Source organism: Hydra vulgaris, chromosome 02 (genome assembly GCF_038396675.1).
Source record: "Hydra vulgaris chromosome 02, alternate assembly HydraT2T_AEP".
NCBI lineage: Eukaryota > Metazoa > Cnidaria > Hydrozoa > Anthoathecata > Hydridae > Hydra > Hydra vulgaris.
This window is the reverse complement of record NC_088921.1, coordinates 30818340-30837090: the sequence shown is the minus strand read 5'-3', so window position 1 is coordinate 30837090 and position 18751 is coordinate 30818340. Positions and strand designations below refer to the sequence as shown.

At 25.3% G+C, this 18751-nt stretch overlaps 1 protein-coding gene across 1 annotated transcript in view; it reads right to left on the bottom strand.

The window, feature by feature from the left end:
- The window catches only part of LOC100208225 (kinesin-like protein KIF18A), a 46267-nt gene extending 29406 nt beyond the window's left edge, over positions 1-16861 (bottom strand). Inside the window, exons 1-7 of the mRNA XM_065790575.1 lie at positions 16760-16861; positions 13111-13644; positions 12924-13028; positions 7496-7606; positions 1028-1225; positions 674-771; positions 452-602 (exon numbers count right to left, since the gene is read on the bottom strand). Coding sequence (XP_065646647.1) covers positions 452-602; positions 674-771; positions 1028-1225; positions 7496-7606; positions 12924-13028; positions 13111-13629 — 1182 coding nt within the window. The 5' untranslated portion in view covers positions 13630-13644; positions 16760-16861. The remainder of the gene's footprint in view (positions 1-451; positions 603-673; positions 772-1027; positions 1226-7495; positions 7607-12923; positions 13029-13110; positions 13645-16759) is intronic.
- Positions 16862-18751: the final 1890 nt, after the last annotated feature.

Below are 18751 nucleotides of genomic sequence, written 5' to 3'. Positions count from 1 at the left end.
TTTAGTTTTTAGAATTTTCTTTTTTTTAACTGTTGTCTAAAAAAATTTAAACTATAATATTTATCAAAGTACTAATTTGTCAAAAATCCCCAAATATAGTAATTTGAACCCCGTCCACTAATTTAATTTAATATTAAAAATTTAAACTTTCCTATAACCAACACAAAAATATCTTTCCAAAAAGCCCTCAATGTGTTTTATAGGATTTCTTAACCATTAGTTATGATTCTATTTTCAAAACATTGCCTTCTGGGTCCACTGTGTGACACCCTTGTCTTGGAAAGTAAATTTAAAAAAACTAAGATCACATATCATAAGAGAAAGCAAATCTTTAAATCATCATAAAAATATTTGTTTTTGAGTGATGTGTTCACCGCATTGTTTATCACTTTGAAAAATAACATGTGATTAACAAAAATGCATATATAGACATAAAACAACACAAATGTACCTGTGCTTTGAGGTCTTCAACAATCTTTCCGTACTGTGAGACATGGTAGTCTACATGTAAAATATTTGAAGTTAATGTAGATTCAATACTTTTTGCTCTATTGGCATATTTTAATGTGTTGTATGTGTCTTCGTAACTTAAACTGGATGGGCTAAATAATACATATGTAAATTACTTTCTTTTATAACTAAATTAAATTTTGCACTTTTTTCATTAAAGTACCTGACAGCTGCAATCATTATAGTTTTGCAATTTCCCCCCAAAGAATCCTTAAGTAAGCGTGTAAGTTTACTATTACGATAAGGAATGTGGACATTGCTCTAAAGAAAATAAATTCATCATTTAAAAAAAAGTCATTATTTAAAAGAATAACAAGAAAATCACAAAAAAAAATTACTTTTCAAGAAGTATCCTCATAAGATGTATTTCTAATAAAACCTTCATAAAACTTTCATTTTACAATTATGAAATAAGAAGAAATTAATCATAATAAAAAAAGAAGAGTACCCTTTGATAAGTATTGTTAAAAAAAAATGTTTTCTTTTTCTACATGGTTACAAAACAAAAAAAATTAACTTTATTTTCTGCCAATGCATTGATGCAATTCCCAAGAGCACGAAGTGATTTGTTAATATTAGCACCTTCACGAAAGAGATCACCTTGATTTGTAGTAACTGTAGCACGTTCAGATCCAGCTAAGTCAATTAGTGACATTTTAGCCAATTTAACATTTGCACTTAGTCCAGAGTCTTTTGGGCATTGTCGAACGAATACCTATACGAGATAAAAGTAAAAAAATAGTTTGTCAAATAATAAAATGAATCTTCTTTTAGTCATCTTTTACTATTACTTGCTGATGATTAACCAGTGACTTGCTGATGATTCACCAGTGGCTTGCTGATGATTCACCAGTGACTTGCTGATGATTCACCAGTGACTTGCTGATGATTTAACAGTGACATCTGATGATTCACCAGTGATATCTTGGTTATAGTTTAATATATTTACATGGTTACATTGTTAGATATCTCAATTTTGAGAAAAAATTGAAAAGAACTTAGTATTAAGTTTTAAAAACTTTTTAAAACTTAATACTTCATAGTATGAAATAGAACAGGGCTTGAATTAAGCATATCGCAATTGCCAATTGCGATTGCTTTTCATATCTTCGCGATTTGTTTTTTCTTTAAAAAAATGTTTTTTGAAATTTGTTTGTTTTTTTGTTTTTTTTTTTTTCTTTTCTAATTTAGCAATTTTTTTTTGGTCATTCTTAAAAGTAATGTTTTTGTTTAAGCTTTTTATTAGTACATCACGCTAAATTTAACATTTGAATAGAAGTGTGATCTTTGCTCTCTTACACGGAGATTTTATTCAACATAAAGCGCTTTTGAATTTAAACTACTTTAGTTCTCTGTGTGAAAGCCAATACTATTTTAAGTTATATTTAGTTTGATTTACTAAATGGATAAAGTACATCACAGTAAATTTACCTTTAAACTAAATCAAAACAACCAATTAAGTTTACTACAGTAACTTACAATCCTCAACTTTTAAATTTACTTAATATAGTCAAAGAATCACAAAAATTAGTTTTTAAAAATGTTTTTATTTTTATCTTATATGCTTTTAACACATAATATAAGCTTCCAACTAAAAATTATTTTAATAAGAAATCTCGAATAGAATATAAAAAATACAATACCATTTTTTTAATATTTTATATAAAGCGATATCAAGATCAAACATTTTTTTATAAATACACAAGTTGTTTTTACGGAATTTTATATTTTATTTAAAAAAAAATCTATTTGAACAAAAGAATTTTAGTCCTCTAAAATTCTTTCATTCAAATTATTTTGCGATTGAAATTTGAAATTGAAAAAAATTGGAAAAATTTTTAAAAATTTTATATTTTTAAAAATTATAAAACTTATAACATTTTATCTATTTTTAGTATTTATAAATTTAATTCAGAGGCGTCTGTAATACCCAGTCCGTAATACTCAGCATAGCAAGAATTGTTGCTGAAAGGTAAACGTATATCTAGCTACAGTAACAGTATCAGGTTTAGAACAAAGTCTAAGTGAAAAAGAAAGTTTTATTCAAATCATAAACATTTTGAATAGTTTTAATTATATTTTGTTTCTTGAAAATAGTTTTAAAAGTAGAGACATTCTATTGCAAAAATTAAACCAGCAATTGTCAAAGTTAAAATAGAAATTAAGTTATAAAAAATTTAAATTAAAATTAATAAATTATTTTACATCTGTTCAAAGAAAATTTTATCTAAAAAAATAACTTAAGTATATTCTTAAACTTAAGAAAATATAGTTGGATTTATTAAACCTAATTTTTTTGTTCCACTTTTTATTACAAAATAACTTGAATGAAAAAATTAAATGAAAACATCAACTGAAAAATAATGAAATACTCTTTAAAAATAACACGTGTTTCATCGTCAGCATGAACGTATTCAATAGTTTTCTATGACTAATTAAAGTGGTTTAAATATTGTAGTATTTGCATTTTTACTCTTAATTTTATACTATTTTTATTTTAAATCATGTTAAGTAAAAACAATTACTAAAAGTAATACTTTAATAGTATTAAATAAGCTACTTGCTCATTACACTAAAACTGCAACTTAAGCTGTAAATTATAACTTAAGCTATTTTAAACTTCCCCAAAGCAGAAAATTATAAGATAATATTTAAATATGAGAGGTAATATGTTAAGAAAATAACAATTACGAACTAAATAACAAAAATAATTTATAGTAACGCAACCCTGCTACTCCCCTCCCCCATAACCGCAAAATAGCGCCAAGGATGGGGGTAGGGGGCAAAAAATTTTTTTTTCGTAATAAAATTTTTTTGTGTTAATTCGAGCCCTGTAGAATATTATGAACATTTTTATTTACATAAGTGAATTGTAAAATCTAAAATGTCTGATGACACTTTTTTTAGTACATAAAAATTTAGTTAACTTTAAAAAAAAAATTCATGATGTTGATTTTAAATTTGAAACTCATTTTTTTCAATTATATTTACATTTCAATATTTGAAAAAACTTGCCTTTAATGGAATATACATTTACAAAAAGTGTTTTTTTGTAAAACAAGTCACATTTATTTACATTAATGTAAACTCACTTTAAATTTTATTTCATATCAATCTATAAGTCGAGTTTATACTAAACCATGCTTTCTTTTAGCACACAAGTCATATTTATTTTAGAACATATTTATTTAAATAATTACTTTCAAACATCTAAATGATGGCTAGTGTTACATTAAGTTTATTGCTAAATTTATTGCTAGATACAAGAATTGTATTAAAAGACTATTCAAAGACAAAAACAAACAGTTTTTATTACATATTGTCTGTAAAGGTTGCAGTGACTGGTTATATATGTGAGCAAGTAGCAAGCTTATAAAAATGTAATAGGCTTGACACGAGCAAAGTAATTATTCAAAGTAGTCATTCAGAATTTTGTCTTTCTAATACTATTTTTAGTAGTTTCAACAAAAAACACAAAACATATTTAACAATTTACTTTGATGTTTTCCAGAAGACAGATAAAGTTCTATTTGTATCAAGCAATTGATAAAACTTAATGTGAGGACGACAACTTTGAATTTGCAGATTCTTAAAAAAAAAAAGAATCAGGAACAACCTTATTATTTTGTTCTAAAGTTGTTTCTTTCTAAAAATGATGCTTATCTGGCTGGTACTATAGAAAAGAACTTAGTGTCTTAACTAAAGAAACAAAACCAAAAACACATAGAATTGTTTGAAACATGTAACAAACTTGATTAAACTCACTGTAAAAATACAACAGGCAGCAATAGAGATTTAATGTTTTGCCAATAACAATCGTTGGCATTTCATAAATGGCAGCATTTCTAGGTCAAAGTTCATTTACATTTAAAGACAATCGAAGTTTCCTCAAACTCATTTTCTATATTTAAATGTAGAAAATGAGTTCCAGGAAACTTCAACGGTTTATTTAAAAAAAACCAAAGAATCATATGACACAATAAAGTATTCATTGTCACTTAGATATTAAATAGATTTCAGAAATTTGGAGGAGGCTTAAAGATCATAGAATTTTTAAATGGTAGGTAAAAGATGACACAAAACAATGCTTTTATGTCTATGAGACAGCTGAACTGGCGCTGAGCTCTACCGTCGCCAACATTGACCACAATTAAATACCTGGTATTAAACGTGTTGAGCATATTATACTAGTTTCATCCAAATAAAACATATTACCACTGCATGTTAAACTTAAAATTTTGTGAACTCACTTATCATGAACTCATCAAGAAAGCCATAAAAAAGCAAACAACTAAGATGCTAAAAGATTTTTTTTTGACAAAATGCAAAGATCAAAGAAAGCATTTTTTCAGACAAAACACTTTAATTAATGAAAAATAAGCTATTTAGAGATTCTTAAATCAAGTTAAACAACATGCATATGATGTAGTAGTGATGACAGTTTCATAAAAATTTCTTAAAAAGTACAAGAACTGTCAGCTAAAAATTTTGCCTTTATTTGATGCACAAAACGTTAAAATGTTGCTAAAAATTCACTTTTTGAAGAATCCTTATTTCTTTTCATATAGACTTGGAAAGTAAAGATAAGTTATCAACATGTTGAATGGTATCACTTCATTATTGTTTTTACTATATAAGATTTACAATCTTATGTACTTGTTTTGACTTGTAAATGAAGTTAAAATTACATGCTTTGTTTAAAATTTATTTCTGTAAATTACATGCTTTGTCGAAACAAACTTACTAACTATAAAACATTTTTGTAAGTTTTGATTAACTAGAATAAAAAACATAGACACACTGGCAAAGCAGATTTCAGATTCATAACCAAAGCTTTTTTTAAAATAGAAATAAAAATAAACTAATTAAATTTTCTTAGTTTTTAAAATATATATAGGTAAATAAACACATAAGAGTTTGTTTGTAAAATTTATTACTACTTCTAATTTTGAAGTTTGTTTTTAAATCACTTCTGACAATAGTGATATAAAAATAAAAAAAAAGGAAAAAGCATATTTATATCTTACGCAAACTAAAAAAAGTAAATAAAAAATAACTATCAATATTATTTAACAAATAAATGTGTTTGTGTTAAAAATGTTTGACACTAAAAATAAACTAAAAATAAATAAGTTTGATCCCCACCACTTCCCTGGTAGTACCGCACTCAAATTGTTTCTCCACACAGTGGCCTTGTTTGTCAAGGTTTATGTTTCGGAGTTATAGAGTTAAGAGAGGGTTGTAATCACAACTTTAGTAGCCTCCTCAACTGTAGTGGCCTTCATGGCCTTGGAGAGGTGAATTCAAATAAAAAAAAAAAAGATGTTTACTTAAATAAATTGTTGTCTGCTAAGAAAATAATCCAAAAAAGATGAAGTATTATACAGAATCCAAAAAAGTATGAAGTATTATACAGAAAATTCCTTAAAAAAAAATCATTTGATTATAATTATAACTTTGTTATAACTCAAGAAAAAAAAATGAAGGTATGCAAAACATCTGCTGAACATCTGCATCAAGTGGCAGATGTTCAGCAGATTTTACACCATTATAAGAAATTACAAATGATGGCAACAAATTTTCTGTGTAGTTGAAAGACAAATTGTAAAATTATCTGCAGAAATTTATTTATTTTTAAGATTTTCTAAATTTTTGAATCATGTAAAAGGCATCTATATCTGCTCATTTAAGGATTTTATTTTTCTATTCATCAAATGAAGAATTAAACAAAAAATTGCACATGTGTAAATTATGGTGTATGAAATCTAAATTATGGTAATAAAAATAATACTGCTGTATTGCCTTTTAACAGCTGCATTGTCTTTTTACATGCAAAATTTGCCAAACATTCCTATTCAGGGAATATAGAATTTTCAAAAAACATCAGGCAGCTATTGGTTTAAGTGATAACAGCCGCACCAATGATTATCTTGTTGAAATATCCGATTCTGCAGGTTGTTTTTTCAGCATATAATAAAAAAAATTTTCTAAAATTTCCTTGTAAATAATAGCCATCATATTTCCATTATTCTTAACCAACAGACAAATTACTTGCGCAGAGGAATTTCCCTAAACCATCACACTTCCTCTACTGTGTTTTGAAACTTGGAACCTATTGTCATTTCTCATGCCAATACGATGTTGTAAATGTTGTTTACCATTGTTTCCAAAAAGATTTAACTTAAATTCATATGGGAAACTTTTTTCTAATCATTGATTGCTCATTTTAGGTGAACTTCAGCAAATTGCAATTAGTTGATACTAGTGATACTTATTGATACTACTCTCTTATTTTCACTAACTTCCATGTGTCAGTGTAAACTGACTTACACAGGTGTTGAGGCAGGTATAGGCTAAAGCCCGCTATTCCTGTAAAGCGGTAGTGGTGTTGTGGTAAAGCGCTCGCTTCATAAGCGAGAAGTTCCGAGTTTGATCCCCACCACGTCCCTGGTAGTACCGCGCTCAACTTGTTTCTCCGCGCAGCGGCCTTGTTCGTCGAGGTTCGTGTTTCGGAGTTATAGAGTTGAGAGAGGGTTATAACCACTATTAAGTAGCCTCCTCATCTGTAGTGGCCTTCTTGGCCTTGAGAAGGTGAATAACAAAAAAAAAAAAAAAAAAAAAAAAAAGCCTGTACTGAATCAATGTTTATTGTGTATGCATCAATGCATATTGCACATATAAATATAACTTTTTATAGAGCTAAGATGCATTAACTTTTATGAGTTTCACACAAACTAATTTTCTACCTCATTAAACTTTGAAAAATAATATAATTAGTTTCAATCAGATGATGAAAATCAAATACTGAAAAAAGCAAATGATTGGTTAATTGCTTCTTGACAACCTTGGAATAATTTTAAATAAAACTGTTAACTTGAAGCTTTTATTTCAAAAATTAAGATACTTGTTTATGTGATTCTGGTCATTATGACATGATTATGATATGAACACTTATTGAAAAAAACTTATGAAAAATATTTAAAACCTGAAAAATAGCATGGGATCGAGATGATTGCTGATTGGCATCAGTTGGATGCTGTGATCTGTTCTGATTTCCAAAATGTAGCATTTCAAGTAACTCTTCGGCACTGCGTGGCTAGAGAAGAATTTAATAGTTAAATGAATAATAAGTAGTTAAATAAAAAATTTAACAAACAAACATAATGTATTAAAAAATAAACATATATAAAAACATAAAGATATAAAAAAATTATTAAAAAAAATAAAAATACAATATATAAAATTATGAAAGTATATAAAAATAACATGAAAAAAAACACATAAATATGTTTACAATAAAAGTAGAAGACCAACTTAAAAAAAACTTAAATAGTGTTGAAAAAACCATAGCAGAATAACTTTTTTTTCTGACCAAAAATTATTAAAAAATGACAAATGATACTAACAGACACATACTAAAACCAAAACCAGAATCTTTAATGTTTCGACCCGTTTAAACCACATAAATGAACCATAGATGTTAAAAGACAAAATTAAAAAAATTATATTAAAAAATAAAAATAATTAAAAACAACCCAAAAATAACTTTAATAAACTACAACAAATAATAAACAACTTTAATAAAATAACAATAAGTATTAAAATAATTCTGTGACTTTTTTCTTAAAACTTATTTCTGTTGCAGTACTACTTATTTCCATGCCCAACTAGTTGGAAAATATTTTTGAGTATCACCTCCCTAGAACCAGTACTATCATAGAAGTTGAAAACTCAAAACTTCTTGTTCATGAAGCAAGTGTTCTACCACTTCACCACTACTGCATTTCATACACCATTATTTACACATGTGCAATTCTTTGTTTAATTCTTCATTTAATGAATAGAAAAATAAAACCCTTAAATGAGCAGATATGGATGCCTTTTATATGATTCAAATATTTAGAAAATCTTAAAAAAAAAAATTTACAAAATCTTAAAAAAAAATAAAACCCTTAAATAAGCAGATATGGATACCTTTTATATGATTCAAAAATTTAGAAAATCTTAAAAAAAAAATTTCTGCAGATAATGGGTAATCTTCTTAGAAAAATCCTATAAGAGCAAAATTGTGAGACAATGTGTCAGTAAACATAAATTACCGATTCAAAAAACAGTACAAAAAGAGACATACAAAATCAAATCTTTCTTAGAAAAAGAAGGAACAGTTCAAAATAGAATCTATAATAAAGATTTATACCTTAAAGAAGCTTAAACTGTAAGAAGCTTAAAGAAAAACTTTAGAGAGATGTAACCTTACAACAATGGGACAGAGGCTTGAGCCTGGCAGCCAGAGTAGGTCCAACTAAATTTACAATATGTTTAGTAGAAGCGCAAGTATGACAACAGTATTCTATACAAGGACAAATAAGAGATTTGTAGAGGTAGAAGATGGAATTGGGAATAAAGAGCACATTAAATAAAGATGATCTTAGATGTTGCTAATTTTGCAATAGATTGTGTATAAGTTTTCCATGAGAAGTCAGTAGTAAATGATAATTCAAGAGGATCTAAAATTGACAAGTAAGGTTAAGTAAGGTTAAGTAAGGTTGTTGCCATTAATCAATATAAGAATATCAATAATTTTGTTATGTCAGCAGTAAACAAATAAGTTTTAATTGGTTTAAAATTTACATTCTACTGCAAATCCCAATCTGTTGCAGAAAAGAGATCAGATTCAAGATTACTTGTTATAAGTGATCAAAAAGTGACTTTTTGTCAAAATAAAACACATAGAGTCACTTTAGACATAAGATTGGCAGGAAGAACAATATAAGACTGGTGAGAAACAATAAAGAACCAAGGATAGAACCTTGTAGTACCCCAATATTATTATAATTATTGTTCAATATTTAAAAAAAATATTTAAGTTCATTATTTTATCCAATTTGTTAAAATTAACAAATTGAGGAGATATTAACTATTTAATTCTTTATGAAATTAAAAAGAAAAAATCACTTTTAGAATTAAAAGAAATATTGCAGCAAGTTTAAATTTAATTTAGACTTCAAAAACCCATAAAACCAATCAAATTAAACCTGTTTGATAATAATTAATTTATCTTAAATAACAAAAACTTGTTACACATTAAGTTCATACACATAGTTGTTAATATCCATACAAGTAACATTGTTAAAAACTACTAAGACCTATACTAGGAAAAATATTAGGGTTGCGATGACCCCCCGTGTCCGAGAAATTTAACAGAAATATTGCCGAATATTGGTGTTTTTTCTCGAAAAAGAAAAATTTGCCGTAAAAAAGAAAAAGAAAAAAAAAGGTCCTTAATTTTCAATTTGGACAGCGCCCAAATATAGTCGACACTGTCGAACTATATATGAGCTCCTGACTAGTAATGCAATTATCTACCACTAACATCAAGTAACATTTAAGTAACTTAGTTAACAGGGACTAATATTCAAGTAACTTAGTTAACAGGCTCTAACATATGTTCGAAATTATTATAATAAAAAAGTTTAGTGTCCAGATAAAGCAGTTTAATGAATTACTTTATTAACAACGTTTTTGTAGGATTATCCAAATTGTGCATTTAAACCCAATAGTTTATTTCCTGATGAACTATTATTATTGATGATGCTCTAAAAGCTTGTGGGCTATTTCATTGTTAGTTTACTGAATTTATTTAGCAAAATGTTTAGGAGCCTATTTAAAACTTTTTTTTAAGTTTTTAAATACATTTTTTTAAACTGAGTAATCGTTATGTTCATTAATTTTTAAATTGAGCGATATTTTTTATATTGCTCAATTTCCGATATGCATCAAATGTGGTAAATACATTTATTACAGAAACCATGTTATTCTTTATTTAACATATTGTCATTACAAAATTATTAACCATATAATAATATAATAATATATTTCAATATAATCCAATAATATATTTTGCAAATAAACAACAATTTATTTTTTTATTTTCCTATTATATGAGTATTGAGAAAAAAACTTTTAAATTGATATTTTGATTCAATATCAACTCTGGCCAATCAAATTGGATCAACAAGAATTGCAAGGCAAACTTAAAAATAAAAATATTAAATACCTTTAAAAACAAAAAGTTGAAATAATTAAGTTAGCAACTAAATGTTTTTGATTATTAGAATAAGAATAGTTTTGAGACCAATAACAATCTTTAACAATCTTTGGTTAAAAGTATAAAAAAAACAGAAAAATAATACTGAATAAGAAAAAATGATAAAAAATGCAGAATATTTTTGATTGGCGAAATAAACTTAGTTTAAAATCATAATTTTTTAAAGTAAAAAAAAAATAATTTATTTATTAGTTAAATGTTAATGAACTTTTATGAATGATTTGAATTTTTATGAATGATATAAACTTTTTTTGAATGAAATGAATTTGAAATAACATTAAATAGAAATGTTAATATTTCTTTTAAAGTCGGAATAATAAATATACCAATCATAAATATTTAGGCAAAATAACTACTTACTTTTGCTTAAATTGTTTAAAAATCGATGTAATAATTTTATATATTAATAGCCAAACGATGGAATAGTTTTCCTTTTAAGTGTTAAACTTGATTAAACCGAAAATATAAAATAATTATAATATTAAAATAAATGCAGACAAAATACAACAGACAATTATTTCATTCAATAAGAAAATAGTATCTGAATCACCCGCAAAAAAAAGTAAAACTTATGACTTTTTTCTAAAAAAGTTTTTAAACAAAAATAATATTTTTATCTATTAGCTTTTTTTATAGCAATTTTATTAAAAACCCACCCGGAAAAAATATTTTTAATAAGGAATCAGTATATAAACCTCCAGCTAGGAAAAAAAAAATTACTTTTTTCTTAGAGGGTGTTTTAGCTAAAAGTAAAGATTTAATTTTTTTAAATGAAAAAACTAAAATCCTACATTTTTGTTAGCAAGTTGTTAAAAAACTATCATTTGTTTGAAATAAGAGTTTTAAAAAACTACCATTTGTTTGAAAGCAAATTATCTAAATTTATATGGTATTTTATTAAAAGATTATTCTTAAATAAAAATTTTATGTTTCAGTGTTTTTTTTTGTGGATTATCAGACTTTATAACAATATAACCCTTTAAAAATATGCACAAATTTAAAAGGTGTAATGATAAAATTTAGGTGTAAATTATAAAAATTAAATTTGATCATCAGGAAGAAAATTTTATTATCTGCTTATCAATTTTTTTATTTCAGCTGATCAGTGTTGATCAACAACTTTAAAATAATAGCTGTAGTGGTGTAGTGGTAAAGCACTCGCCTCTTAAGCGAGAAGTTCCAAGTTCAATCCCCACCACACCCCTGGTAGTACTGCTGCAAATTGTTTCTCCATGCAGCTGCTTTGTTTGTCAAGGTTTGTTTTCAGAGTTATAGGGTTGAGATAGGGTTGTAACCACAACTAAAAGTAACCTCCTCAACTGTAGTGGCCTCAATGGCCTTGGGGAGGTGAATTGAAATTTAAAAAAAAAAGTAATTAAATATTAAAATATAAGTTTGTGCATTTATTATTATTTCTTTTTGTTACCCACTAATATATTGAAGGTTGAAATGCCAATAAAACAGATAGTGTATGAAATCAGTCATCAATGTGGTCTAATCTAAATTCTTTACTGAAGTATTTTTCAGTCGAATTTTTGATTATCTTTCTTTTTTTTATATCCCAAAACTCAAATGACTGCTTTAAAATTGCCTCTCATGTCACTGTTATAAAGTTTAATATTTATTTTTACCCCCCTTATTTGTTGGTTGCAAATCTTTATTAATTTATTAATTAAGTTGTTATCTTTAGTGATATCAGATTATTAAGTTAGTATTAGGTTCAGACAATTGGGTTGTCCAATAGCTTTTAAAAATGATGAACATGTCTTCATATTTAAATAAAAAATTTAGATGGTTTTTCCCTGTATTTTTGGTATACTAAAGAGGGGCTTTATAACTGGTCTTACCATTCATTCTTACAATGTAATTTTATTAAAAAAGGTATACAGACTTCTAAGCTGTATAATAGCTATGGTACAGCTAAAGATTTGATTTATGAAAAATAATTTTTGAGTTCTCCAGAGATAGATTGAACCATAATAATTTCTTTGTTTACTAAAAACTTTCAGAAACTTTTAATGATTTATTGAAAACCAAATGATAAAAAAAGAGAGAATTATCATGAGAGTTTTATTTAGTTTAAATAATACATCACAAATTATACAATACTAAAACTGGGATAGGTGTGGACACCATAAAACTATGTGATGTGTTGTTTAGGGAAGGAGGCAGTAGGTTGTTTCAAGGTATGAAAGAGATCTAAGAGAGAAAAAAAGTAGTTTTTCTTCTTTTAAAAAATTAGAACCTAAAATGTAAGTTGTATATATGTATGTCTACTATTTAATATGCAAAATTTTGAACATACCTTATGAAGTGAAAGACCATTAATACAAACACCTTTTTCAGAATCTTCTCTAACAGCTAGAGGTCCTTTAGGTAAAAGTAAATCTTTGCAAGTTTCGTTATAAATCTAAAAACATTAAAAATTCTATTCCAGATTTGCTTAAACAAAATCAAAGAAGAAATACATACAGCTATTATCTAAAAATTACCTCAAGATATGATACTGAAATGTCAGCATCATATTCATTTTGATTTTTCATCAACCTTTTGTAGAGTTCCATCATAGTAAGAAATATGACACCAGGTTTATCCGGTGATCCAAGCATGGTATGAGTTTTTCCAGCGGATGTAGCACCATAGGCAAACACAGAACAATTATAACCACTTAACAAACTGTCAATGACTGGTTTTGTAGTGAATTCAAAGATGTCATTGTTTGTACTTTTTTCATCAAAAATGCGATCAAAAGTAAATTGAAGATCTCGAATTCGCTTATCAAACAATGAAGTTCTATTTTTGTTTTCAATGTTAAAAAAATCATCTTCTTTAGGATCAAACGTTAACATATATTCATTTGTTACTTTTATAATATTATTTTTTCCACCACTTAATTCTTTTATATTAGGAGGACGAACACGAACTACAACTTTGACATTACTTGATTTTTCTTGGTCAACATTTTCTCGTTTAGCAGCTGTTACATTGAAACAGCGTGCAGACATTACCATATTTATTGTACATGCCTATATGAATCAATATGGAAACATAACTATGTTATTTAAAATAGAATCATTATACATATCTATATCCACACACACACACACAAACACGCGCACACACACAGACACACACACACATAGGGGATGGGTTCCAAAAAAGGCTCTGGTTTTGAATTACTATTTGTTCCTGGTCGCAGGTATCCAATTGCTACAAAAAAGGCTTATGTAATACATTGAGAAAAAAAATGCAAAAAGTCTTAAAATCTATACTTGCTATTAACAAACAATGAAAAGCTATAATATATATATGCATATATATATATATATATATATATATATATATATATATATATATATATATATATATATATATATATATATATATATATATTATCATATTTAACATTATTTTACCAACTCCCACCATGCACACAAACAAGCGTCATTTATTGCGCCATGAAAATATTCTTTAGAAAAGCGTTGTCTTTCACACTGTTTCACGTTGGTTTTCACGCTAGCTATTCATTTATTTATTAACAATTTATTTGATAAAAAATTTGACAAAGAGCTATAAAATTATTTTATATTTTCTTATTGTAATAGAATGCAGGCATTTAAAGAATTATAAAAACAATTAAAAATTCCACAAAAAAGTGAATAATATAATTAAAGTAATTAATATATAAAATATAATTTATACATAAAATAAAAATTTTCATGCAATAATTTAGAGTGTAATAATATTTATTTTTACAACTCCCCTATAGCGGTTTACAGGAGCAATTTACAGCTTTTGCAAAAGTATAGTTTTTTCATAAGTATAAACCACTTTTTTTCTTTTTTTAAAATGTTGATTGTGCCATCTACATAAAATAAAAAAGACAAAGTTTGAGTTTCAGATTGACTTTTTTTGCTTACAAATATTTATTTATTTTTCGTAACAGTTTTTTGTAGTGTTTGAGATTATATTTTAACTATACACCTTATACAATTATAATTATATAAATTATACAAACTATACAGGATTACAACTTGTCAATATAGTAATATAAGTTATTTTATATAACAACAATTTTGTTTTTGTAAAGCAGAATTTTGTATTATAAATGTGAATAAAAATATTACATAATTATACTATAAGGTTGAAGTAGAATTTGTAAAAAAAGATTTTCTTCTCTTTTCAAACACAGATATGCAGCGCTGAGAATTTTTTTTTTCTAAAATCCTTTGTGCGAAACACTATGTAATATCACTATAACATTAATAACAAGATGATCAAGTTCGCAAAATTGTTTATAAAAGAAAAGCATTATTGTTGTAACTAAGATGAAAAAGCCATTTTAAAAATAGACAAACAATTGCATAATAAATTGCAATGCTTTATTAAGGCAAGGTTATTACAAAAATAAAAAAATAAAAAAAAAAACGCCAGTTAAAATGCAAATGTTTTTAATTAGATTGGATTAAATGATTAGTTTCCTAAATAAAAAATTAGTTTCTTAAACAAAACCTATTGTGAAAAAATAAATTAATAATACTCTTGTAACTTATGTAAATTTTGTATTTAATAAGCAATTATTTAATAAAAAAGCAGATAGCTTGTGCAAAACCGAAAGCTCTTGTAAAAAGCTGGTTAGAGGAGTTACTAGCATGGTTTTCCATGTTCATTATAGGAGAGCTTTTCTCTGCTCTTGCTCATTTACTCCTACTGAGGCTTATATATATTTATATATATTTATATATATATATATATATATATATATATATATATATATATATATATATATATATATATATACATATATATATACATATATATATATACATATACATATATATATATATATATATATGTACATATATATATATATGTACATATGTATATATATATATATATATATATATGTATATGTACATATACATATATATATATATATATATATATATATATATATATATATATATATATATATATACATATATATATATATATACATATATATATATATATATATATATATATATATATATATATAGATATATATATATACATATATATATATATATACATATATATATATATATATATATATATATATATATATAGATATATATATGTATATGTACATATACATATATATATATATATATATATATATATATATTACATATATATTACATATATATATATATATATATATATATATATATATATATATATATATATATATATATATATATACATATTTATATATATATATATGTATATGTATATATATTATAAAGTATATAGATATGCATATTAAGCTATACCAGCTTAAGTAAACTAAACTATTTCTTAATAGTTAAATACTTAATTATTTCTATTTTTAACTAAATTTTAGATAATCCTACAATTAGGTGCCCTAAAGTAATTTTATTTTTTCGCTTGTTGCGCTCTTATCAGTAAAGGCTTTTTAAACATAAGGAATGTTAATTGAAATAATAAAAAAAGATTGTTTCCCCATGCCAAACCCTCAGTCGATGTAGTGGCAGTTCCTTGTAGCAGCAGGCTATAAGATAGTCAATGTATGTACTGAAGCCAATAAATATTCCTTATGTTTAAAAAGTCTCTACTAACAAGAGCAAACAAGCCAAAAAATAAAATTATTTTAGGACACTTAACTGAAGCTTTAATTAATTTTTAACTTTGTTTGCTATTATCTAGTCATCTTAAGTTTTATTAGAACGAACTTACTTCATACAATAAGTAATTTATAGCAGTAATTAAAATAATTTTCAAGTAATTTAAAAAATGCAATTTATAACAAAATAAATTAATAATGAAAAATGCAATAAAAGAGCCATTAAAAAATTCAATAAATGAATAAGACAAATGATAAAATCCTACATAGTTACCATAAATATATAGAAAGAGAAATTTAGTACTTTATTTGTTTACTTAATCAAATTAAGTAATCATAACCAGATAGATACTGTCTATCTGGTAAGTATAGTCTATCTAAGAAAGGCTATACTTATCTATCTGGTTTCGGAAACTCTCGATAAAACTTTATTTTTTATGAAAAAAAGAATAATAAAAATTATTGTGATAGATCATAATTTAATTTAAAAAACTAATCCAATAAATATTCAGTACCTTAAATCGTATATATTTACAGTATAAAATAAACAAATAGCTCGCATATTTTTCTAATTGTTTAAATTTTCGCGCAACTTTTTTGTTAGCCTTTTATTTCAACCGCAACACAGTAGGACAAAATCAAGATTTTTGTGCCAAAATTATTTTCGAAGGTTTTTTTTATTAAAATGGCTATATTTATATATTAAAATGCATAAATAAAGTAATAAACATGCAATTATATAATATTAAAAAAAATATTTAAAAAAATTAAATTTTGGTGAAAAATATGAAATATTTTTAATGGACGAGACAACTTTTATCAGTATAAACATCGAAAATATTACTTTTCAATGCATGTATTTGTCATAAAATACCTTTTTTAGATTTGTATTTACAGAACTTATATTTTTTATAACAGTTATGAAAGATTTTGTAGGTACTCTTTGCGTACCATACATCTTTTTTACATGTTCAGTATTTCTCATCAACTGACCATTAACCGAAGATCAATGTTTTGTTATAATTTTTTTTATTGCAAAAAGTAGCAAAATATTTATGATGCATGGCTATTTACATACATTTAGCATGAGATTTACATAGTCAAATGTTTGGAGGATAGTTTATCTGATACCTAATAGCAAAGGTTAGTAGCAAAAAAAATATCGAAAATGTGTATGTTTTCGATACATAAAAACTAATGATTACACTTACGTTAAATTGTTTTTAAGTCTGAGCGAAAAAAACATTGTTAATTAAAATAATATATTTTAAAATAGAAGTCGATAAAGTTAATTTAAAACATTAGTAGCGTAAGGAAGTTGATGAACAAAAAATGAAAAATAGCGTTTTGGAACACATGTCAAATTAACGTGTAAATAACCGCATAAAATAACGCTTATATTAATATTATTGTTTTTTTAATTAGATATTTTCTCTAATAAACATGTCTTCACCATTATGACAAATTTTCACCCTGCAATGCCGACATCGATTTTTTGGTATTTTGTCCCACTGCAGTGGGACAAAATACCAAAAACAGCGAGAAAAACAAAGATTTTCAAAAACAACTTATTTCGTGACCGAAATAACCCTTAAAGGGTTGTTTTTTTTAAGGATTTGCCTTAGATCGCAGAATATATCGAGAAAAAATATTTAAATTATATACTTTAATAAAGTAAGTTTTTAAAACAAAAGATTTGATGATTTATAGCTTTTGGTTCAGTAATTTTAATACTGGAAAGAGGAGAAGGTAAAATATCTATACTTATATTTCTTTTGGGACCAATATTTTACGAACTACTAAATAGCATTTTGTTTAACTGCATTCAAAGTAGGGTTGAAATTTTCAGGAAATTTTATTCAAAATTTTTCAAAATTAAAAAAAAAATTTTATTGCAATAAACTTACATACTTTTATAATATTCATTTTTTTGTTTCAAAAATATGCGTTTTATCGTTGTAGTATTTGGGTTTACTTTAGATATTTCAATCAAAAATCTAAAATAATAAGAACCCACAAGCGAAAAATGCGCGTCGTTTTGTTTAATGTTTATAATCAAGATTACCAAATTAAAAATCGCGCATAATTCTAAAATTGCGATAAAACGCTCAATCGAGTAACATCTACTTTTGAGAAACAACGAAAAGTAGATGTCTTCCGGGTTAGCTTGACTCTTGAGCTTGTGTATAACATATTTCTAGCTTTTACTTCTCTCAATTACGGGGTGAAACATTTACAAAAGATAAAAATTTTTTTTAGATTAACAAATTTAATTGTGTATTATTTTTGTAGAGTGCTTTAAAGAAATAAAGATTTTTTATGTGTAAAGATAATCTTTAATATTGGATAAAAATTTTTCAAAAAGATCGGAAGATTTTTATGTATAAAGATTGCATTTTAAAACATTTTTATAAAAGGTGCGTGTTATAGATGCACTAGCTGTGTTAGATTATAATAACTTAATAAAAAAGGACATTAGAAAACACATTTGATCTGAATACTCAGTA